The sequence below is a fragment of the Podarcis liolepis genome, assembly GCF_965112155.1.
Source record: "Podarcis liolepis genome assembly, chromosome: 1".
Lineage (NCBI taxonomy): Eukaryota > Metazoa > Chordata > Lepidosauria > Squamata > Lacertidae > Podarcis > Podarcis liolepis.
Genome location: NC_139554.1, coordinates 40,790,602 through 40,814,428, shown reverse-complemented (window position 1 = coordinate 40,814,428; position 23,827 = coordinate 40,790,602). Strand labels below are relative to the sequence as shown.

The 23,827-nt window shown below is 40.4% G+C and overlaps 2 protein-coding genes across 2 annotated transcripts in view; both read left to right on the top strand.

The window, feature by feature from the left end:
- The window catches only part of LOC310708236 (formin-like), a 109,740-nt gene extending 107,082 nt beyond the window's left edge, over nt 1-2,658 (top strand). The window contains exons 16-17 of the mRNA XM_083506306.1: nt 466-550; nt 2,218-2,658. Of these exons, the coding sequence (XP_083362432.1) occupies nt 466-550; nt 2,218-2,262 (130 nt within the window). The 3' untranslated portion in view covers nt 2,263-2,658. The remainder of the gene's footprint in view (nt 1-465; nt 551-2,217) is intronic.
- The window catches only part of LOC310708985 (formin-1-like), a 179,503-nt gene extending 159,733 nt beyond the window's left edge, over nt 1-19,770 (top strand). The window contains exon 3 of the mRNA XM_083507957.1: nt 19,706-19,770. Within this exon, the coding sequence (XP_083364083.1) occupies nt 19,706-19,725 (20 nt within the window). The 3' untranslated portion in view covers nt 19,726-19,770. The remainder of the gene's footprint in view (nt 1-19,705) is intronic.
- Nucleotides 19,771-23,827: the final 4,057 nt, after the last annotated feature.

Genomic DNA, 23,827 nt, shown 5'->3' with positions numbered 1-23,827 from the left:
CTATTGGCGCCATGATGCTTTTCTCTTTCAGCCCTTGCACTGTGCCACCTCTAATAGTTGTAGCCTCTGCTCTTAACATCTTCTCCAGCCTTTCAGAGAGGGGCGTACCGTTCCCTTTCAACCTTTCAGGCTTGATACTGTCTTGTTTGTTTGCACACTGGCTTTGTAAGCCCATGATACCATTTAAACCCACTCAAAGCACATTTTCCCCCTCTCCCTGCCTCCTTAATCCTGGCAACTGCAATTTTCCCCTCACAGAGCTACAGTTCGCAGCACCTTTGACAAGCTACAGTTCCCAGGATGCTTTGAGAACGGAAATATGCTTTGAATATGCTATAAAGCTATCATGTGTACACAGCCTTATTCATATTCAACAACTAAGCGCTCCTGAAAGCAGCTTGCATATGCTGGATATGTACTGTTTCTTTGGCTCCAGTAAGATTTGTTGTGTGTATTTTGTTTCAGGCTCAAAATGGCTCAACAAACAGTGAACAAGTTAACTGCAGAAAAGAAAGTGGAAACAAAGAAAATCAACCCTACTGCCAGCCTGGTATGATGTGTTTTTGGAATGGCTTTGTCTTCTAGTTTGCTTTTAAAAACAGCTAATAGGATGCATGTTTTAGTCCATTCAAATGCAATTTACTATCATGTCCTTTCCAATCCCAAAGTACATATATTCAAGTAATATTGTTTGAGTGATTGAAGCAGTGACTGGGAGTCAATTCAAAAGCCTTTGCAATTTTAAATTCAGTATGTCCATGCACAGACCTTTGCCAGGAAAACTAGTCTGCATGGGGGAAAAATCAGTCCTCAGGAGCTGTCTCGGTTTTGTCACTTGTCTCTGACCCATTGGTGTTCTTCTTTCCTGCTGCATTCTGTACTCTGAATAATCTCAAGGGCTGCTTTTACAACATGTGCTCCTAAAAATTCCATCACATTTCTGAAGGGGATGAGAGTGGAGATCAGATTGAAATGGCAGCAAATAGGGCATTATTTTCGGCCTTTTCCTACATTTGTCACCCTGTTTATCTAGGAACGAGCCTGGCTTCCTGGGTTTTCTCCAGTATAGGCTGCTGTCTCTTCTTTTTGTGCACAGACAAATGGAAAATTCTTTTGCCATATTTGGATGCAACCAGTGCTGGCTTGCCAAATTAAGGTGGATCCAATTTAGCAGCAATATTTGAGGGGGAAAAACAACCAACTGTGCTTAAATCATGCTTGTGCCATTTATTATTGGTACAGTCTGGTATAAAGGGGTGATCCTGGAGGGGAGATGGTCATTTATCAGTTTGGCCTAAGGAAGAGTGTGAGCCAATTTATCTGGTCTATACTGGCTTTAGTCCACAACTTCTATGTACCCAAGGTCCACACAATCAGGGTTTATTACAGTTTCCTTTTTTATCAAGGGACCTCTCCGTATGTGCAATGAGAAACCACTACAGTATTGTCCCACTTTGTGGGAAAGGGATGCCCCTGCTAAAATCAGCTCCAGTACATTTCTCTTTTAAAAAAATAAAAAATCGACTTCTGTAACTAGAGACATTAATCCCTCCCCAAGTATTCTTGTTTGCATTCACATTACTAATATTTTGTGGCTGTGCAATATTAGCTAATGTTAACTATAAAGGCATTTCAGAATACAGTGGCATATATTTAGGATGATATGAGAGGCTAAGTTTGTATCCAGGTAAGTCATACTCAGAGTAGATACATTAAAATCAATAAGTTTGTCATGACTCCTTTGCATTCATTTACAGTGGCACCTCGGGTTAAGAACTTAATTCATTCTGGAGGTCCGTTCTTAACCTGAAACTGTTCTTAACCTGAGGTACCACTTTAGCTAATGGGGCCTCCTGCTGCCGCCGCGCGATTTCTGTTCTCATCCTGAAGCAAAGTTCTTAACCCAAGGTACTATTTCTGGGTTAGCGGAGTCTGTAACCTGAAGCGTCTGTAACCCAAGGTACCACTGTATTTCAGTGTGTCTACTCTGGGTGTGACTTAGATGCAAACCTAAGTATGCTTGTATAAAGCTTGCCATTGTCTTGGCTTGGCACTTCAGGAATTAATTTTCAGAAAAGAAAAAGCTTATGTCTACTTTGGTTTTGGACTGCTCCATTCTTCAAGTGTACTAGACCACATACTCTGTGCAATTTGAGAACAGATGGAAAATTAAAGAGAAGAATGATAATAAAGTTCCTTTTTTTTCTTAAACAACAGAAAGAGAGGCTACGTCAGAAGGAAGCCAGTGCGACCACCAACTGAAAGAAGACACATGAACATAATCACAGTGTGACTTAATACCTTGCATGATGCTTCCCTCTGCCCATTCCCTAGAGAGCACCTTATTTTAGATGTTAGGAAGTTCTGCTTTGCTCTTCTCTTCCTCAGACAATCCTCAAAAGACTTCTGAATCCCTTGGCTTGTGCAGAAGAGGGAACAATAAGAAGTTTGTTTACATGGGAATTATGAAGAGTTCTATGTAACTCTTCCTTATGTGGCTTAAATGCAGTTCTTTTCTTAAAAGTTGTTTGAAGTACTCTATGCAAAATGCACTAATGTAAAAGACAGCAAAAGCAGGGTTTTAGACAGTGAATTAAATAGCTTTTATGCCAGCTCTGCAGGATGGCTCATGTGCTGGTAGACCGTAATATTTACTAAGTCAATGTCTGTTTAAAATGATTTTGATGGTATCCAAAGGATTAACTTTACCTTCTTGCAAATGGTGGAAGTTAAGTGTATCAGATGTATTCTGTATTTTATTACGATTATTTTTATAGGAACCCCAATCAATGCCATGGAAGTAGAAATACTGTTTTTGCACATGTGGAGAAAGAAATCTCATATATATATATATATATATACGAAATCTACGAAAGCATATATGAATAAGGTATATATATATATACTTGAATAAGGCATAGATAATTAACTGCTACATTCATTAACGTTTGGTGTTTTGTTCATACTATATTCTTCATTTGTCTGATGGCAAAATGAATACTTTCTGTATCAACATGAGGTCAGATTAGCAATATTCAATAATGCTTTATTTATAGTTGGTCTTCTAGCTGTAGAACACACATTTCCATTATTTATCATTAATCTATACCAAAGCCTATATTCTTTCATAGTCAGCATTTTGGTGAAACTGATTTTAGAACATGTTTACATTTTCCCGTACATACGTGCATGTGTGTGAGAGAAAGATCATTTACAGACATATGTGCGCTCTTGAACATACATTATTCATACACTCTGCTCCATAGACTTTGAATAGAAATACCTCATTGCTCTCCCATTGAGGTACTGTAAGTGACTCATGTGAAGTGCCATTTAGAATCTCTGTCAGGTATGTCAGGATCTCTCCCCTCTAGGCTGTAGTTGAGAGAACTTACAGAATCACACCCTTAAAATTAAAGAGCAGTCCTTGCAATGGAAAAATTATGTAAAATAAAATGCTGTATATCATAAATACTTAAACACAGGCTAACAGATGGTTGCCACAACAACTAAAGAGTGTACCAAGAAGGAGATGAACAGGGGTTCTGGGTCCTAGAGGACACTTGTAATAAAGTATGATAAGGGAGTCTGGTAAATTAAATTGAGAAAAGAGTGTGGAAGAAAGGGAAACTTTGTCACCTACAGGACAAATGCAGGAGAATGATATTTCGTAATAGGCCTAGGCAAAGTGCCACAATTGAATCAATCATTTATCTTAAAAAATAACTTTTCATTTCTTATTATCAGAAGTTAATGTAACTGTATGAACAACCTATTTGAAAGATTTAATATGAAACATGCTATTTATCTTACACAGTTCAAGGGCGAGGTTCTCAGACAGCACATATTATGTCTCCTATTGGTATCCAAATGTCATTGAAATTTAGTTAGTATCCTAAATATTGAGACATTAGAATGCAGTTAATGAACTTATCTTTTCCCTCTTAATGTAAACATTTATCATTTATAGCCCTACAATTTCCTATGCTGAAGGAAACATAATTCTTAAAACAATTGAAAGTGTTTGTATGAAGTACAGGAACAGGAAAATTACAGCATCTTTAGAAATACAGACCAAAGTAGCAATACAGTCTAGAAAAGCCAAAGAGTAGGGCAACAGTAGTCAGACCATGATGATCAAACCCAGCCAGATGGGCGGGGTATAAATAATAAATTATTATTATTATTATTACAAAATCCTGTGGAGGTTTAGTGACATGCTTCTGGTCAAATATGTGTGTGTGTGTTATAATGGAGCTATGCAGTTGAAATGTAAGGGCATTTTGATGTAACCCACAATTTAAAACTTAGCAGCAGCCACACTACAATTAATTCAACTGACATTGATCTTAATTGATGTATTCTTTCACAAGCAATGTAATGTCAATACTCACAAGAGACTTGAGATCTTTAATGCTACTGGCAGAACATAAAAGCCACATGCTAGCAGTGTGAAGGCACAACTACCACTGGCAAGTATTATCATTTTTTTCAGAAAATGAATGAGTGAAATTTCCCCTTGACTGAACTGGTCCAAATCACAGTGGATTGGTAGACAGTACTTTACCACAGGATGTTGCAAGAGCTGAGTTATATGCATAGGGAAGTTGCGGGCGGGGGAAGCAAATAAGGGATGTAAGCCGCTGGATCTTGGGAGACGCCTGTATTGGGGACAGGTGGGCACTCAAGCTAATATTGATACCCAAAAGCACTTTTAAATCCCCTGACTCCATCTGAAGTGATCTAAGAGACGCTTAATTCGCCCACTGAAAGCAATGAGACTTAAAACTCTCTTTGTGCTCTGCAATTACTTTCACCGGCTCACATTGTTAAGAGGAAAGCTTGGAGAATGTGGCTGGAGGCACTAGGCCACGCATAGGCAAACTCGGCCCTCCAGCTGTTTTGGGACTACAACTCCCATCATCCCTAGCTAACAGGACTAGTGGTCAGGGATGATTGGAGTTGTAGTCTCAAAACAGCTGGAAGAAGAGGAAGGGTTTGGATTTGATATCCCGCATTATCACTACCCGAAGGAGTCTCAAAGCGGCTAACAATCTCCTTTGCCTTCCTCCCCCACAACAAACACTCTGTGAGGTGAGTGGGGCTGAGAGACTTCAGAGAAGTGTGACTAGCCCAAGGTCACCCAGCAGCTGCATGTGGAGGAGCGGAGACGCGAACCCGGTTCCCCAGATTACGAGACTACCGCTCTTAACCACTACACCACATAGGCCGAGTTTGCCTATGCCTGAACTAGGCTGCGAATGAGTGCCCATGACCATTCAATAAGTGCATGGAACCACTCAGTAAGCTGGTACTGCCAAGTGGTGGGGTGAATCCTGTCACACCTCTGCACCTCATCCAAAGAAGCAGGGGAGTGAAAACTTTCTCCTCCATATCAGGTAGGACTCGGCATCCATATAGCTGCCAAGTCGTCGTGTGCAGGTTTACCGCTTGATGAATTGTTGAATGATTTCACTCTCTGTAATGTTAGTTGGTTGTGAGTGTGGAATGCGGGTGGCAAAACTCCTTCGAGCCAGATGCAAGTTTAAGGCTGCATAGGCACCATAAATAGAAAGTACACACCCTCCCCCCGCAAAACCCCCATGGAAACCATGGTTTGTTAAGGCTGCTGTAGCTCTGTGAAAGGGAAATTACAGTTCCCGGGATTCTTGGGGGAAGGGGAACGTGCCTTAAAGGCATGGTATGAACACAGCCTTAGACTTACAAATGTAGGAAAGGGCTCTGTTCTCTTAGCTTCCTTAAAATGGAGAAGGGGAAAGTAATAACGCTGTAGTTTATGGTAAGTGCAAACTAATATCCAGTGGTAAAAGTGTACTTCATTCAGTGCAATTACTTTCTGGCATGGATATATGATAGTTAGCCATGTTTAGTGCAAAATGTTATCATCACAGCAGTGCAGCAAAGTGCATGTGTTTGTATTTTGAAAACGAGAGGGGAAAACCTATATTGTTTTTTACTTTGCAAAGCTTATGGAATGGAACAGTTTGTTTCAAATATCTTAGGGATCTTTTAACTTATATCTGCTTGGATGCAAAACACCCATTGCTCAAGAGAAAAGCCCCTGTCCTTGCAGGAAGCAGGATCATAATTCACAGAGAGAGAGAGTTTCTCATTCTTCTTGAAAACAGACTTCAGAGAGTCAGGGGACACTCCCCCCCCAAGCAGTGTTGGGGGTGACATTCCCTTTCACCCACATGAGCAGAAGTGTCTTCTGTGCACACAGCAGGTTATTTGTAAGCCAGTCACTGGTTTTACACTGTAATAATAATGTGAAATATTACAGTTGCTTTGCCGTGGTTAATTTGTCTTTTTATATTGTACTTTGAAGAGTCTGAATTTATATTGATAGTGATCTTAGAGTATATTTATAGAATTTGGAAATGGTATGTTAAAAGCAATGTGATAGAGGTGTAAAACCTCTTGAGTCAATGAATGCAGATGTTTAAATATACCAGAACTGGTGGGGGGAGTAGCAAAAACGAAATAATCAAAAATTGATTCATCTCTTGAAAGCACTACTGAGTAAATATGTATGATTTAAAAAAAAAATTAGTTATCACTTATATTTCAAATACCGTTAGGTATGTTACTATTTTGTAAGAGGGCTTAGGTCCAGGGTAGCCCTTCTGTGAATGGAAGGGCTAGAGACCCAGAAGCTGCTGCTGCCACCCATGGAAGGGAGCAGGGAGGTGATTTTTGCCAGTTTTCCTTATTCCCTCTCCCAGCTCCTAGTCTCCAGAGCAGATTTTCAGGGGAAAGAGTGAGTTAAAGACATTCACCTCCTGCCCATTTGATGTATGGGACTCTGCGCACAGGATCTTTAGATCCTACTAATTGTATTGGCCAGTTTTTATTGGAAAGGCAACCAGTGAGCACTGTCAATAAATACATCTACTCAGGGCCAGCCCACCCATGAGACAAAATGAGGCCACTGCCTCAGGCATCAGGATCCACAGGAGCAGCAGATCCAGCCTCCCAAGAATACATCGCACTCTGCCACCGCCACCACGGTGGCAATGACAGCTGTTGCACACTTCTTAAAGACTGGGCCTGCCGTCTCCTTGGTTTCTCCCTCCAATGTTGCCTCTACAGCAGCCTTTTAAATAGGAGGCACTGGTGCTGTCCTCCCACTTTTGTTCTCAGTATAGATCTTTATTCCCCCCCCCCCCCCCGTTCCCAGTGTAGATCTTCACTCATTCCTTGTTCCCTGGTAGGGAGGCACCATTTGGTGGTTCGCATCAGATGCCAAAATGTCTTGGACCGGCCCTGCTTTCCTATACATTTGCACCCATGTCAAGGCAACCCTGTGCGATGTGTGGTGTCTTTTACTTGTTTCAGTGGAGCCAAGCAGCATCCACACAAAAATTATACATTTGGCTTCTTATTTTCCATTTGTTGAGCTCCAAGTCCCATGAGCCCCAGTGGGCATTTAAGCGAATGAGAAACCCATTCCAAGTGGAAGTTCTCAGTATTTGCTTTAAAACTGAACTGTCGTAGGTGATTTTGGAGGCTTTTATTTCCCCTTCATCATCTCATCTTTCCATCTGCCATTGATAGAATCCCCTGGATCTTAAACTGCTTAGAACTTAAGCTTCTCTGGACAGTTCACTAGGAATCAGTTTATCTGATTTCTGCCCTGCTGCCTCGGGAATTTACTGCTTCTTCCCTGGTGCTGTTTTTCCTCTCTTCTTTAGAGCAGCCTTGTAAATATGTGAAACATGTTCTGAGTTGAACCACCATTTTCTGACTTAGATCACCATTTTTTCTTACCAAACTGGTCCTGTGGATCAGCTTATGATGGTTAGCAGTGAAATGTTCTTGTCAACAAGGAGACATGTATTTGCCTGTGCCCCTCTTATTATTCCATTTATATCCCACCTTTCCTTCAAGGAGTTCAAGGTGGTGTTCAAGGTGGTGTATATGACTCTCCTTCTCCTCATTTCATCCACAGAGCAACCCTGTGAGGTTGGTTAGACTGAGAAATAGTGACTGCCCCAAAGTCACCCAGTAAGCTTCAAGGCTGAGCTTTGGTCTCCCTGGTCCTAGTCCAGCACTCTAAGCACATTCCTTTCTTACTAGAAACTCTGGATGGTGTAGAGGCAGAAAAACCTCAGCCTCTTCATGCCTTCAGCTAAGGGATGTGAACCTATTTGGATGGGGCAGCTGTGCTGCACAGAGGCTAGGAAAACACTTGGGCCATTCTACAGTTAAAGGCAGTTGTCCGGCTGGAGTTTTGCATTTGTAATAGGAGCAGCATATGGTTATAGTATGTGTTAACTATAAGGAATTGCCTCAGGTTTTCCTTTCAAATCTTTCCTCTTCACTGTTGCTCTCATCTCTGTCTGAATCTCCTCTGCTTTTCATAATAGATGATGATTAAAGCGGGATGCAGTTAAAAGCCCAAAATGGTACCCAGTGAAATTGCCAGTTTTGCTTGTGCTAAGGAAGTCCTTAGCCTTGATTGTTTTTAAATCTTACTACCAATACAGCGTGCAAAATTGTAATCTCTTGCTGGAAACCCAACACATTTCCTCCCATTTTGAGAAACGCTGCTGTAGTCATTGCTATGCATTGTGGGGCGAGTGGGTGGGTGTCAGGGGACCCGTAATGTGACTCCCAGCTTCATTGGACTTGAGCAGTATAAGATAGTCTTCTTGTGGTATCCAATTCAAGACTGAATGTGGGAACCATCAGTGGGAAATTGCACATCTCTGGGCCAAAGCTGTATGGAATGTACATTAATACATTTCCACTGTGTTGCTGTTAGCAGAACTCCTTTTACAGTATTGTTATAACAGTCACCCCTCTTGTTTGGCGAGTTCTGATAGTACTGTTTAGTCTGAGAAGAATCTTTTGTCCTAAGCCCATTAGCATCTCACAGTTATTCAGAGCCCATTTCTGGATTGTTTTGTTTATTTAAAGTTTACTTACAGTAGCACTGGAAATGGATCCAAATGGAACGTAAACAACTGGTCCCAACTCATGCTCTGCATTTTTGTTTCCTAATACTTAACTATCCTGCTGCAAACTGGGGGGGGGGGGAAATAATCTTTGTATTCTACTCCCTGATGCAAAATTGATAAAAGATATTTAAAATGCTATGACACCTTGAAATTCAGGGCCATTTCCACAGTAAACTAGTGTGTTGAGAATGTGAGCTGAGTGGGAATACGCAGAGTTCAGCGCATGGCGAAAACAGTTATTTGATTCACTACTCAGTCATATAATAGTTTCATCCACATTCACCACATCACTGCTCAATCTGTTTTTGGAAGCTATATGAAAGATGTGGTAACTGAGTTGAACTGCATGTTGGATATGTGGTGAGGCACTCATACAGCCATTTTAATGTGTGCCAAGCTAGATGCATTGAACCAGCAACATCCACAGCATAATATTCAGTGATGTGAATTTTATTTAGCTGGTGTATTATGTCATCAAGTGTCTGCCAGAATAATGTTTTTCTTCTGCCTAACACAAATTGGCACAACTGTTGTTTTGGAAAACGAGACAGTTTATATTGTTGAAAGATCATGCAAACTTTCAGCTCACACAAAACCCCTTAATCAAGTAGAATAGAAATAAACCCGATTCAGAACTCATGCAAAGTGTAAGAATATTTACAAAGAAAATACCTTGACTCAGTGCATTTTTTCTTTAAAAAATAATAATGTTTAGGGCTACTCTCATTTTCCTACTCATATTGAAATTCTGCCTCTCAATGAGGCCAAACTTAGATTCACTGCCTTGAAGGTGTCCTTGTTGATTATTTTAAGGTTAGGCCACTTGTACCTACCATTCTGACAGCACTGTGTAACTATTAAGTAGAAGCAGGAGAATGTTCTAATGGATTATGATGTGTATAATGGAGAAAAAGCTGCCTTTCCATTTTGATTCACAAAGACTTAATAATAAATTATAATATGTATAATTTCTACTGAGCTGAACAATGAAGTATTGCAGAGTTAGCTTGAAAACTTGAACTCTTTGATGAACAGGTTTAGTGAGTGGCTGCATCCAACATTTTTTTATCCCAAAGCGATTTGCCATACCAGAAGAACCTACTCTTGCATTGCTTTTGCTATAAGTGCATCTCTCCCCTGTTTCCATGCTAGAGTTCCTTGTAGCTGTTATTTTTCAGTTTTTGTCTCTTGCTACATTTGGAAATTTAATCTCATCATTGAGGGTTGCTTTCTTATGAAAGCTGTAGACACTTTCCCTCTTTATTCTAAAAAAAAGCACTAGAATCACAGTTTGGTCATATAACACTTTTGTTTTTCTCAGACATTGAAACCTTCCAAAGAATATGTAATATAAATTTTCTTTCAGTATTTTCCCATTTGATGTGACAGACATGGGTACTTACAATCCCTTCATAAAATAGTTACCCATCTTCAATTTCTTGCTAGGCAAGAAAGCAGAAATAATTGTTTCTGTTGGCCTGGCTGCTCTGGTTTTCCCATTCAGAAGTCCTCTGTTGGGCCTCTAAGTAGTGCTGGAATCTTCTAGTGTGTTGAGAATAATGTTGGCATTCGTTCTGAGTAAGACAAATTTGAACTGTCTAGGATGGGAATAGTCTCCCACGCAGAACACAGAACCAAAATCAGAGAAATAGTTCCACACAAAATCATTCTGTTTCCCAAAGGCTTCACGATGCTGCTTTATAGGTTTAAGGTTTCATATGAAGCAGATCAAGCTAGGTTTTCATATGAGTGGTATTTTTAATTCACACGTCTCAAGTCTTCAAACTCCCTACTCTACAAACAGTTCTTTATGCAAGAAAAATGTCTTAACAACCACTTCAGTTTTTTAGTTTAGAAAAAAAATGCAAATAACTCCAAACCACAATGCTAAACCAGCTAGAGAAGAGAATGCCAAATATGCAAAGTTATTTCCCAATGTAGAAAGACATTACCTTTTCCCTCTTCAGTTACTACCACATATGAGATCATAAGCAATTACATGCTTTCTCTTTTTTGCAGAGATATCTGATTAAATGCCTTTCATACCTCTGTCATCTTAGACGCTTCATCAGAAACAGAGAACATGGTATCTGAAGTTTGTTGTTAGAGGATCCAGTTTTGCATAATGCGTACACATCTTACTTAGGTAAACAGCTTCACTAGCTTATAAGCCTTTGGCAAGTTTTCGCAGGTAATGTATCAAATATGACTGGCAGCACAATCATATAGAGGTTGACTCACAATTTGGGGAGGTGGGGTTACTCCATAGTATTGTATTAATTAATTAATTAGCTTTTCTTACATGTATATCTCATCTTTCTTCCCATCATGGAACCTAAGACAGTGTACATGCCATTCAAGCTTTAACTAGACCCAAAACTGCCTAACTTCAGAAGGGTGTTGGTTTTGTGTGCCTTCAGACTATATACTGGCACTGATGTGTGTTTCAGTTTGTGACCTCACTAATTTTCCTGTATAGAAGAAAATGCAAATACCTCTTTGTTAAGGAGGATAGTTATATCTGTTCCTAAAGATGATGGTCTAGACTAGTGAAGTCTACTAACTGAACTCTGCTAATCGACTTTTAGTGTTGTCATTTTTATTGGAAATGCAAAATATCAATTTGTTGTGTCACAAAAGTCCAACTTAATGCTGTATTGTTTTTAACACTTGATTGGAAGCCGCCCAGAGTGGCTGGGGAAACTCAGCCAGATGGGCAAGGTATAAATAATAAATTATTATTATTATTATTATTATTTCAGTAGGAGAAACCACATGTTTAAATCTCCCCCATTTAAATCACTTGAACTTAAGCACACTTTATGATGAATGTTGTTGTTGCCAGATTGTGCCCAATAATTGTACCTTCTGAACGAGTAAAAATGTAAGTTAAATTTAGGACTTGAAAGTATCCTTTTGTATAATACTGCTATATGGACACAACAAAGTTCAGTATCTGCAAAGTCTGGTTTATGGGAAGCCCTCTGTCTGTGTTCAATGTCTATTTGAAGCATTTTGCAAGTGGTTTAAGCCTCCTTTGTCTCCAGACCATGTCACTGATCCAGGGACAATACAAGGTTGTCCACCACCTTCTGCAACACTTTTGGTTCCTTCTGCAAAGAACTCTGGATAAGATAACACTTTGAGGAACTATGTGTGTTTACCTCCAGTTTTGGATGTGATAATTGGTACCCTTGGGTTTGTTTTTGGTTGTTGTTTTTTAACTATAGCTGGTCTGTGTGCAGACTGCTCTTTCTGGGTCTGGGTAAGACATCCTCCTGCCATCTCTACTTGACTCCTCCAGTTCTACAGTATCTCTGATGGTGATCTTTTCTTATCGAGCTCTAGCACCGTCACCTTTCCCAAGGCTTCCTCTTCCCTCAAATGATTTTGTCCTTTCCCCCTTGATGCCCTTTTCCCTCTTCCTCCTATAATGTCTTGTTCTTCCTTCAAATCCGTTCTCAAAATCTGTATTTTCCATGAAGCCTTTCACATAACCTCCTCATTCCCATATCTAGTATGACCAAGCCAAGTGTGTATAACTGTTGATCCCTGCCTTCATTTCTCTTCCTTTCCTCTGTTGTGTTGATTTTTAGGTTGTAAGCTGCTCAGGGCGGGGATCTGTCGTCATTTGAAAAGTGCCATGTACGTAGATGGCACTAGATAAACAAAAAAAAAACAAAAAAAAGAATTTTGAAGTCATCTTAGTTCCTCTTCCGTTTCTAACCATTCTGACAAGAACTTAAGTGTATTCCTTTGTGGGTCAAAATATTCCACATTATCAGTGCAGTCACTGAAAAGGCCCTATCTCTTGTCATCATCTATATCTCCACCCCTGGCAGGAAACAAAGAAGGGCCTCTCATATTTCAGTGACGCATCTCACTTGTAGTTGAACTCTTGAGGTGTTAGTGTCAATCATGGATAAAATGTTTTTAGAATCTATCACGAAAGTTTTTATCAGGTTTTTTTTTGCAATTTGGTAGTAATTCGTTAGTGAATGCAAATGGATTTTTCCCTCAATGAAAGTTAGATCAAGATGTTCAGCTGCATTACATCACCTCCTTGTTTGGTATGCAATAAAAACATTCCTCTGTGCTTGAATAAATAAACATCATAAACAACTCTTCCCAATTTGCATGTTACAGAAACCACAGAGACTGTAGCAAGGTCAGGAAAACATGGATATTTCCAACCGGCCAGTCAACAAATATTATTAAGCACGCAATTGATCTCATAGGCCAATGGTTAAAAAGGAAATTCATCCTGAAATTGAGGGTGAAAGCTAGTGTGTCTCCCCTATGACCCAGTTCCATGAGTCAATATGCTGACAAAGGCGCACGCGGGACCTTGGTATGAGAATCCCATGAGAATGCAAGGGCATGATGTTTGACCCTAGCCCCACTGCCAGCACAATAACAAGCATTGGTGCTACTCTACCACCAGCAAACCCCTGCCGTTGCCTTGGCACAACTGTACTGCCTTGGCACAACATTTAATGCAGCTTGGGAAAGGTTTACCCCAATCCACTTCTGTGCCACAAGCGCCCAAGGGCTGGATTTCTCACAGTAGCCGTGGCAGGGCAGCTAAAACAGAGGAATGTCTAGGAGTTGGCAAAGCCAGCTCTACTGGGAGCACAGGTCTGAGGGAAGGGGCACAAAAACCACCCCAGAAATCAGTCTCCAGTTATCTCTGTAATGTCATGAGTTTAGGCAAGAGCTGGAAATTGAGCAGTAGGAGAAATGGCAAGAAGGTATGAAGGTAGACGGCTGGAGACTATGGAGTGTGTGACTTAGATGTGTGTGGTTATGTGCCATCACTGTTGTGACGAGATCAAATGTGGGGAAAGTGATTTTTTGGGGGGGAGTGCTGGTACAGGTCCTTGCCAAGGGACCCCAACAGGAGAAGTGGGATTTTTTTGGGGGGGCACAGATCAATAAAGCTCCTTGTTAAGGGTGCAGGGGACCTTAGGTACACCTAGAGTGACAGACTTTGAGCATTGGTTTGAACATGCATATGCATTACTTGGCAGCTGTAGCATCAACTGAGGACTTGGTGTATATCTGAATGTGCATTTGCATTAGAAATCATAGATGGATTGGGGAGGAGTGGCCAGACAGGGTTAAGCAGCCTCTTCCTTGGTATTTCCCATCACCAACACCAAACTCACAGGCTCCTGGGACTGCCTTGGTAGAGGGAGAAAAGCGAGAAAGTTGCATTCAATTGTGTGCCATGTCTAGGTTGGGCGTGAGTTGGTTAATCGAACACAGCTTTGAAAGATTTGAAGTTCAAATCAATGCCATTCCGTAAAGCTTCATTCCATGAGAACCAGTCTTCTGGGGCCTGTTCCCGAGATTTCAGAGGCAAGTCAGCAATCCTTGTGTAATGATGCAATCCAGACTATTGCATAAGGAGCAGGCACTTGTGTGATATGAAATAAATTCCTGAGCTTGCAGCAACATCTGAGACTTGACAGTGCTGTTGATATAAAGATTTTCAGTGCATATAAAGATTTTAAGCATGAAGAAACTGAAATGCCCGAATGTCTTGTCCTCTAAATACAGCGGGGGTTGTGTAGTAGTTAAGAACATGGCAATAACTTTATGGATCAAATTTTCTCCTAATCAGGGCTTCTTTTTCAACCAGAACTTGCTGGAACTTGGTTCCAGCACCTCTCAGATGGGCACCATTGCCATTATAAGAGAACTAGGGAGACATTCATGGTGAGTTCTGGCGCCTCGTTTTCTAGAAAAATAGCACTGGTCTTAATCATAAATTTACTGGGAAGTCTTAGGTTATCTGGAGTCTCGTGGTCCTAGCCTGTCTGCACCTTATTACCCACTTTGGTTCCTTCCAACTCTACAATTCCATGATTCTATGATTCTGCCATCTAGGGTGGTGATGATAACACTGGTCCTACCTAGTAAGGCTGTTGCAATGATTAAAGAGGTAAGATTTATTAGCTGTTTTGAGGCACTGGGTGGGTGGGGGGCTCAGTATAAAGATACTAAGGATTAATATTGTTAAAGAAACAGTAGTATGTATAAAATACATATAAGACCAATGAGAAGGTGGAGAGTGGGGTGGAAATGGGAACTGTCTCTGGAAGTGACATTAATAAGGCAAGCTGCCCCATCAATAATTCTAGAATGTACTGCTCTTTTACCAGAATAGCATTGCCAGGCATGCTGAGGAAATGCTTGTTGCATGGATGTAAATATAGAGGGGGGGGGGGGATATGCAGAATAGCAATGCTTTTCTTCCTTTCAGGGAAGTTCCCAGTTGTTAAAAAGAAGAATGGATTATGCTGTTTTTCTTTACAATACCTTTATGTACCATATGTTCCCGTTGAGTATTTTAAAATCTAATTTTACTGGAAATTTCAAGATAAGTTAAATTTGTAAAAATGCTTTTATTTTTCAAAGAGAGAGATATGGGACCATTGCATGTAAATAATAGAATATATTTTCCGTATTATTGCTCTGTATTTTTATATGCTAAATCTCTAGCTTCAGACTAACCCTGATGCAGTGGAAACTTTTATTTATTTAAAAACAAGAATGATGTATTTTGACTCCACGGAGATATAGATATAGATATATATTACAAGATAAACATTTGCAGGTGTTTCATTAATGGCTGATCTACTTTTCATTTGTTGCAAACCTGTATGTTGTTACACACTTTTTGATCCCGTCCGCCATAGCTTTATAACCACCAAAAGATCACCTGATCAACAGAATACTTTTCGAAACATGTTATTCTAATTCGTGTTCTACCAGTTCATACATTAAAAATCGAATAGGAATTTTAAAGTGTGTTGGTTTTGTTGTCTGCAACTGTTTTAAGTTTTATGTAACCCTTGAGGGTAAGTGATTGGGTCACGTATGACTGTGATGGGAAGAAGAAGAGCCAAAGGCAGAGAGTACCATCCCTTTCATTTTTGTCTTTCTGGCTCCCCCTTCTCTTGCTTTCTCCCTGTCTCCCACTTTCCTCCACCCATTGAGCTGCTGAAGAGACACAGGTCACTTTTGCTAGATGTTTTAACTAATGACCAGCAGAGGACTTTGGGGAAACAAAACCTGAGGGCCATATGTAGCCTCAAAGCCACAGGTTGCCCATCTGTGGCTAATGAGAACTAGGTATCTGTAATGGTAAAAAAAACCAAAAAACTGTTTTACCTGACTTGCATCTTTCTTTCTAAGGAAAATATACCACTAGAAGCCTCATACCCAGTCTTGCTCAGGAATTCCAGGAAAGCAAAAAAGTCAGTGCCATTTTGAAAGGGTCAGCCTGCCATCTTGATTCAAAATGGCATCCAATTATATCCAAATATAAGTTGAAACCTGCTTCTTCATCTCGGGAACCATAATGCACAATTTGGTTATAGTTTTTGTAAGAGGGGTCCAAACGCATTGCAACAACTTTCTTAGCAAGTTTCCAAAATTGTAGATTAATTGTAGATTAAAAATGAAATCATCTTTATAGTGGTACCTCGGGTTAAGTACTTAATTCATTCCGGAGGTCCGTTCTTAACCTGAAACTGTTCTTAACCTGAAGCACCACTTTAACTAATGGGGCCTCCTGCTACTGCTGTGCCGCTGGAGCACGATTTCTGTTCTCATCCTGAAGCAAAGTTCTTAACCTGAGGTACTATTTCTGAGTTAGCGGAGTCTGTAACCTGAAGCATATGTAACCTGAAGTGTATGTAACCCGAGGTACCACTGTACTTATTTTTCAAAGTGCCTTGAACTGTGGTGGCATGAATGAGGCTACACATGGAAGAACATAAGTGTGTTTTGATTAGCCTCCCCCCCAAAAAAAACACTTGTTCCTTTTGTTTCAGAGTAGTGTTTCCCTTGCTACATATTTCTGCCTTCCAATTTTTATATATTTATTCATTCATTCATTCATTCACTCATTCATTCATTCGTTTCAAATCCGTTCTAAATTGCTTAATAATTTAAAAATCTCTAAATGGTGTACTCTGTGTATCCATTCAACCAAAAATAGAGCCTAAAATAATTTTTTTAAAGTGCAAAAATATGAAAGCAAATAAAACTTAGGAGGAATTCATTCACATCTATCGGGCTCCAATCTTGTGAGTCAAGAAAAGCCTTGTCAAAAAAGGTAAGTCTTTATAAGAAGTCTGAATCTTCCCCCTTGGCAGAAAGAAGGAAATTCCACAGAACAGGGCAATAATTGTCTTGTGACCATATTGGCTGTGAGTCCTGGAGGACCTGTTCTGTGTCTTGCATGCTTTTTGACACCTGGCCTGGGAGAGGAGGGCCCTGACTGACTCCAACTACAACAGCTGAGGCTGCTGCAGAGGCCAGAGAACATCTTGGCTATTTCGTAGTGTAAACCCAAGTCATCAACCCTGCGCTTCCACAGCTGCCGCCCATCATGAACCACCATGGGCAAGATTGGCAGCAACAGCAGCAGATACATTCTATGTTTATGATATTAATAAAATTGAATGTACACTTTATATCTGACTTTCTTCAAGAACATTTTATTCTGGATTATTTTATTTAACATTTTAATTGTCGTAAACCACTTTGATCTTTTTTCTTTGAAAAAAATAAAGTGGTATAGAATGAAATTAGCAACAACCACAGAAAATGCCCATTTTCAAGTCACAGATTTATTATATACTGTAGGGTTCAGCGCCACAAGGAGAATCTCCCCCAGATGATCTAAGTGAATTTACAGGTCTATAAGGTGGGCAGTCCCATTTTGCTGTGGCCAAAATTTACCCTATTGCAGAAACTACTGTATATATAATTCCAAGCATGGTCAGATGCTGTTGCTATGCTTGAAATTTTCTACATCGTATTTTGAGAAGTAAGCTAGAATCTTCACAATCATTCTGCTTTCATCATTGCAAGAGCAGCTTCTTTCGGAAAGTTTGTGTTCTAATCTACCTTGTCTTTTATATCATCTAATACCATGCTCATTTACTCTGAAGAAAGTTCCACTGAGCTTACTCCTAAGTAAGGGTGAATAGTAATGTTGCTTTTGCTGTGGAGCCCAAATCCTCTGACATTACAAACCACACCTTTGCAAGTTGAATATAATATCAAGCTTCTCTACAGTCATCAAAGCTTTTTTGAGAAAGAAGGCAAAAATAAATAAATACCCCAACATTTTGGCATTTGGTTACAACTATAGCTGCGGTTAATAAGATTCCATTTAGTTGAAAATAGATAAGAAAGAAAGAAAGAAAGAAAGAAAGAAAGAAAGAAAGAAAGAAAGAAAAAGATTCCTGGATTGTACTCTAGTTTCTTGAGTGTGTAGATCTTATGGTATGAGTTAACCATGTGTTTCCCAGCTCCCATGTGCATTGTTATTCTAGTATTTGTTTGGGGAAGAAAAGCAAATGTATGGTTCACGCCATAACCTTGTCAAGTTCTGACCCTCGCCAGCTCAGGTTGACACCATACAAATGCTGAAAGGAAAGGCCGCAGCCAAAATTAATCATAAACATTAGGCATAAAATATTACTGTTGACCTCGCCAAGTGGCAGACCTCTAGGAATAACATCCTGCTTCTTAAGAAAATAACATCCCTCTCCAACTGAGAAGAGCAGACGGTCTCGCCTATGCGTGACGGACGTGCTGACCTTTTGCCTCAGGGAGCCACATCCAGTTCTAACCGAAAGGGAAAGAGGCACTCTGAGTTTCAGTTGGCTGAAGTTCTCCCTCACAACATGTCCTTGTTTAAACTTCAATTGCACTTCCTTCCAGGGTCAGCCCAATGGACCACAGTGTGATGGGAGCCCCAGGTAGCCAGGTACGCAGCAGGGATCGGGCAGGAAACCATTCGAATCAAATATACACGTATTTCTGACTCCCAGCTTTAGAGAAGGATGTTGTGCATACAAGCCTTGTACGTTTGGGTCTGACTACTGTTCCTACTTCTGTCCTGTGTACTATTCATGGTGTGGGCCTGCTTGTCATCTTAACTCTAACAGTAGCATGTCATTAGTGGCATGACTTCTTTTCAGGCTCTGTATCATATACAGTATTTTATCTATTATATTAATAGAAACACAGGGATCAAGGGACCTCGCAGGTAACCTAATCCAGCATCATGCTCAGTTCAGAATCTGCAACACCCAAATCTCTGGTGGATAGCTGTCCACCTCTGCATATATGCCTCCAACAAAGGAGGCGGTTCCACTGCTGAGCAGCTTTTACTCAAGGAGTTTTTACTAAATGTCGACCTGAAATCTGTTTCCCTGCAATTTCCACCCAATCAATTAAGTTGAGCCTTCTGGAGCAACAGAGAACAAGTCTGGTTCATCTTCTGCATGATAGCCCTTCAGATACTTGAAAACTGCTGCTATGTTTTCCCATAATCTTCTGAATACCAGTTGCTGGAAACCTCTTGAAACAATTACCAGCTGAAATCAGAAAGAAACCTAGTGTGATTATGTTTAGGCACCTACAGTAGACATGTTTATTTAGGAAGGCTTTCACTGAAGTTGTAACCCAGTCATTTATGGAAGATAACTTTTATATTTGATTAAATTGTTTCATGGATTTTAGCATTTGTATGGATGGTTTTATTATTTATTACTTTAGAGTTTGCTGTCTTGACGGAATGGTCACCTGAGGCACCAGATGTTTTGAGGCAGTGAGTAGTTTTGGACACTAAGCTACATGTGCCACACAACCTGCAATGAACACTCTTAAGCTGTTGTTGTTTAGTCGTTTAGTCGTCTCTGACTCTTTGTGACCCCATGGACCAGAGCACGCCAGGCACTTCTGTCTTCCACTGCCTCCCACAGTTTAGACAAACTTATGCTGGTAGCTTCGAGAACACTACCCAACCATCTCATCCTCTGTTGTCCCCTTCTCCTTGTGCCCTCCATCTTTCCCAACATCAGGGTCTTTTCCAGGGAGTCTTCTCTTCTCATGAGGTGGCCAAAGTATTGGAGTCTCAGCTTCAGGATCTGTCCTTCCAGGGAGCACTCAGGGCTGATTTCCTTAAGAATGGATAGGTTTGATCTTCTTGCAGTCCATGGGACTCTCAAGAGTCTCCTCCAGCACCATAATTCAAAAGCATCAATTCTTCAGCGATCAGCCTTCTTTATGGTCCAACTCTTAAGCTAGTTTGCTGCATTCGGATGGGATGGAATACACCATTCCATCGCCAGCATTAAAGTGAAATTCACCTGCTAGTCCAGTCAGCTTCTGTACATAGAATTGGGGGGGGGGCAGTCTTATACTTTATCTCAGGCACCAAAAGTGTTGGGCCAGTTCTGATAGTGTTCCATGTTTGCATGGAAATCATCCACTGTCTAGAGAGTAGTAGTTATTCATGGGGATGGATTCAATGAAGTCACAGTTTTACAAATAAGGGAGAAGTAATGAACTATGCTTTTTCAAGCATGGGATCATAGAATCACACGACTGGGTCACAAGGGTCATCTAGTTCAATCCTTTGCAATTCACAAATCACAGCTTAAGAATCCCTGACAGACGACCATCCAAACTGTTTAATCTTCCAAGGTAGTCCATTTCGTTGTCAAGTAGCTCTCACCATCAGAAAGTTCTTCCTAATGTTTAGTTGGAATCTCCTTTCTTGCAATTAGAATCTATTGGTTTGGGGCCTACACTCTTGGGCAGCAGAACAAGCTTGCTATTATTGCTCCCTTTGATCTGAACACCATTCTTCTGTTGATGCAGCCTAGAATTGCATTAGCTTTTTTGTTGCTACAACACACTGTTAAACTTGTGGTCGACTAGAGCCTTTTGAGCTGTTAAGCCAAGTGAACCCCAACCTATATTTGTGCATCTGATTATTTCTTCCTAAGTGTTGAACCTTTCATCTTTCCCTATTGACATTCATTTAGTTGGTTTGGGCCCATTTCTCCAATCTGTTAAGGTCATATTGAGGATGACACTCACACGAAATTCCCATACTGCTTAGGGAAGTGTTTGCACATGAAACTCTCATAAGTGTGATTTAGTCTCTGGCACTTCTATGTATTGCAACTGGGCTTCCAGATCATTGCTGTTAATGAATTTCTTGCAGAATACACAACACTTTTCTACATCTCATGGCATTCATTCAACATGGGTAAATGGAAATTGTGAGTGTGCATTGGTTACAGCAATGATAAAATCCCAGAGATATTTAAATAATTTGTTACCATGCGGATAAAAGTTCTACAACAGCTGATTTTTCCAAATAAAGTGAATCATTTAATACATCTTTCAACTCCTGTCCCTTACTATTATTTTAATATACTGTTATAACCTCCAATGATCTTAATGCAAGATGAAAGGTTTATAAGAAGCTGGGCTACAGATGCTGCAAGTATCTTCATATGTGACACAATAGGTCTTTTTATTATATGAAGAAAATTGATGATTGCCTGCACAAGAACTCATTTACTAATAATGCGTGGAAACATAAATGGGGTTCTAATCATGACCTTTTTGTGAGGGGGCTTAATGATTTGACACTTTTGATGCCACCTCAGTTGCCAATATTTAGAAATCTGTCTTTTGTAAAGGCCTTTAAAAGCATTAGAATGTAGAAATCAAAGAGACAATAAATTTTAAACCAATCTTATTGTCTGCAGCCTAAAGTGTTATTAAGATCAAAGTGGGGAAAACATCTGGCATTTGCTCCACTGCAAAAAATTAGACCCAATCATCTCCTGTTGCCATCTTGCAATCCAGTTGCCAAGTTCTCTCTCCGTCATACATACAACTTGATCTTTCCTTTCCCTTTGACAGCTTTAATTTTGCAAAGTCTCACTTTTTCATACATCTGGATTACAAACAAATACAATCTAGAAATAGTGGCTTCACTTTTCAACTCTTTTCAAGAGCCCTTCAAAATCTTTTAAGCCCCAAACAGAGATTTCTTCTTCTTTCTTCTTAGGCGATCACTCGTAGCCGAGTAAGATTGTCTTCCATAAACATGGTTTTAATAATGAGTCCGTAAGTGACTGTGGAGGCCAATTCTGGATCCACACGTCCTTCCACAGTGGGGACATTGGTTTCTGGGCGGGAGTTGATCACGGTGTGGATTTGCCAAGCGTGCCTTCCTCCTAGCATGTTTCTCCCTTGCGTCCTGAGTTCGAGTGTCTTCAAAGCCCATGAAAACTTTGGTAAAAGCTGTTCTCCAACTGGAGCGCTCTCAGGCCAGTGTTTCCCAGTTGTCAGTGTTTATACTACATTTTTTTAGATTTGCCTTGAGACAGTCTTTAACCTCTTTTGTTGACCACCAGCATTACACTTTCCATTTTTAAGTTCGGAATAGAGTAGTTGCTTTGGAAGACGATCATCAGGCATCCGCACAATATGACCAGTCCAACAAAGTTGATGTTGAAGAATCATTGCTTCAACAAAGATTTAGCATGCAATCATAAACCAATCTTCTTGGAAGTAAGCTCTGTTGAACTCAATGGGACTCACTTCTGAGTAGACTGGCATAGGATTGCCATGAGTTCGTTGGTGACTATTGTTACTCAGTTATACTTACCTGGTGACTATTTGTCTGTAGTTTGAATTACCTAGCCTGTATAAAAAGTGGATGGAACATACTCACTTACTTGTGTACGTATTAATTCTGCCATTTGTATTGATGTAACCCTCTATCCTCAGTACATTGTATTTTATTTTATTGCTAAGACTAGTGGCTGATGCAAACAAAGATTCTATCTATCTATTCACTTACCTGGGCAATGTGTGTAAACCCCATTTGAACACTTTGCTTCCAAGTCAATATGTACTTGACTTCATGGTCTGCACTGTAAATACCAGTATTTATGTTCTGGACAAGAGTATTTTAGCCTATACGAGCAATTATTTATTTTAAACTTCTTCAATCATTTTTCACTTTATATGCCTATATTTGTATGTCTGTTGTTTTGGTTCTGTGTGGCCACACACTGCCTGAGATGCATTTATTGCTATTCCTTCAGAGATAGGAAGTATGTGCCTTTATGGGCGGAAATACGTTAATTCAACACGTGACTCTTTCCATCACCCTTTTAAGAGCCAAACCATCCACCATGCTTCTTTGAAAGCAACTTTCCATCCATGGAAATGGCCACAACAATGCTGGGCAGGACTTCACATGGATGCTGATTCATTTGTGGAAAAAATGGTCTTAATTGCATGCACATTCCAAATGGATTGACGCTCACATCATGTCCTCTCCTACATCTGATACTACTGTTGATAAAGTATGCCAGGGAGACTGGCTCCTACTGCTTGTATACAAAAAGGCAAGCAGGAACTGTGACATATGGAATAGTAGAAGCCCCCCCTCCCCCAAAAAAACTAAGGAACTCTGAGACTTACAGTGGCACATTCCACTTTGCACATAGGATGGTACATATTTTTCTCTCTCAAGTTACAAAACCTGCTGTTTCGCATTAAAGTTTGCTTAAGCATCCTGAAGTATGGCCTACAACAGTGATTCCCAAACATCAGTGTTTAAAAGAGGAGCAGGGAAGCTGCTTCAAAGTCTACTTTTGCAAGAGGCTTCAAGACAGCTCTTGCTTCCATTTGTGCCTCTGGAGGCTCAACTGGGAGAAGAGGAAGAAGAGTTTGGATTTGATATCCCACTTTATCACTACCCGAAGGAGTCTCAAAGCGGCTAACAATCTCCTTTCCCTTCCTCCCCCACAACAATCACTCTGTGAGGCGAGTGAGGCTGAGAGACTTCAGAGAGGTGTGACTAGCCCAAGGTCACCCAGCAGCTGCATGTGGAGGAGCGGAGATGCGAACCCGGTTCACCAGATTACGAGTCTACTGCTCTTAATCACTACACCACACTGGCTCTCTGGGAGGGGATCATTGTCTTAAAGCCTTGG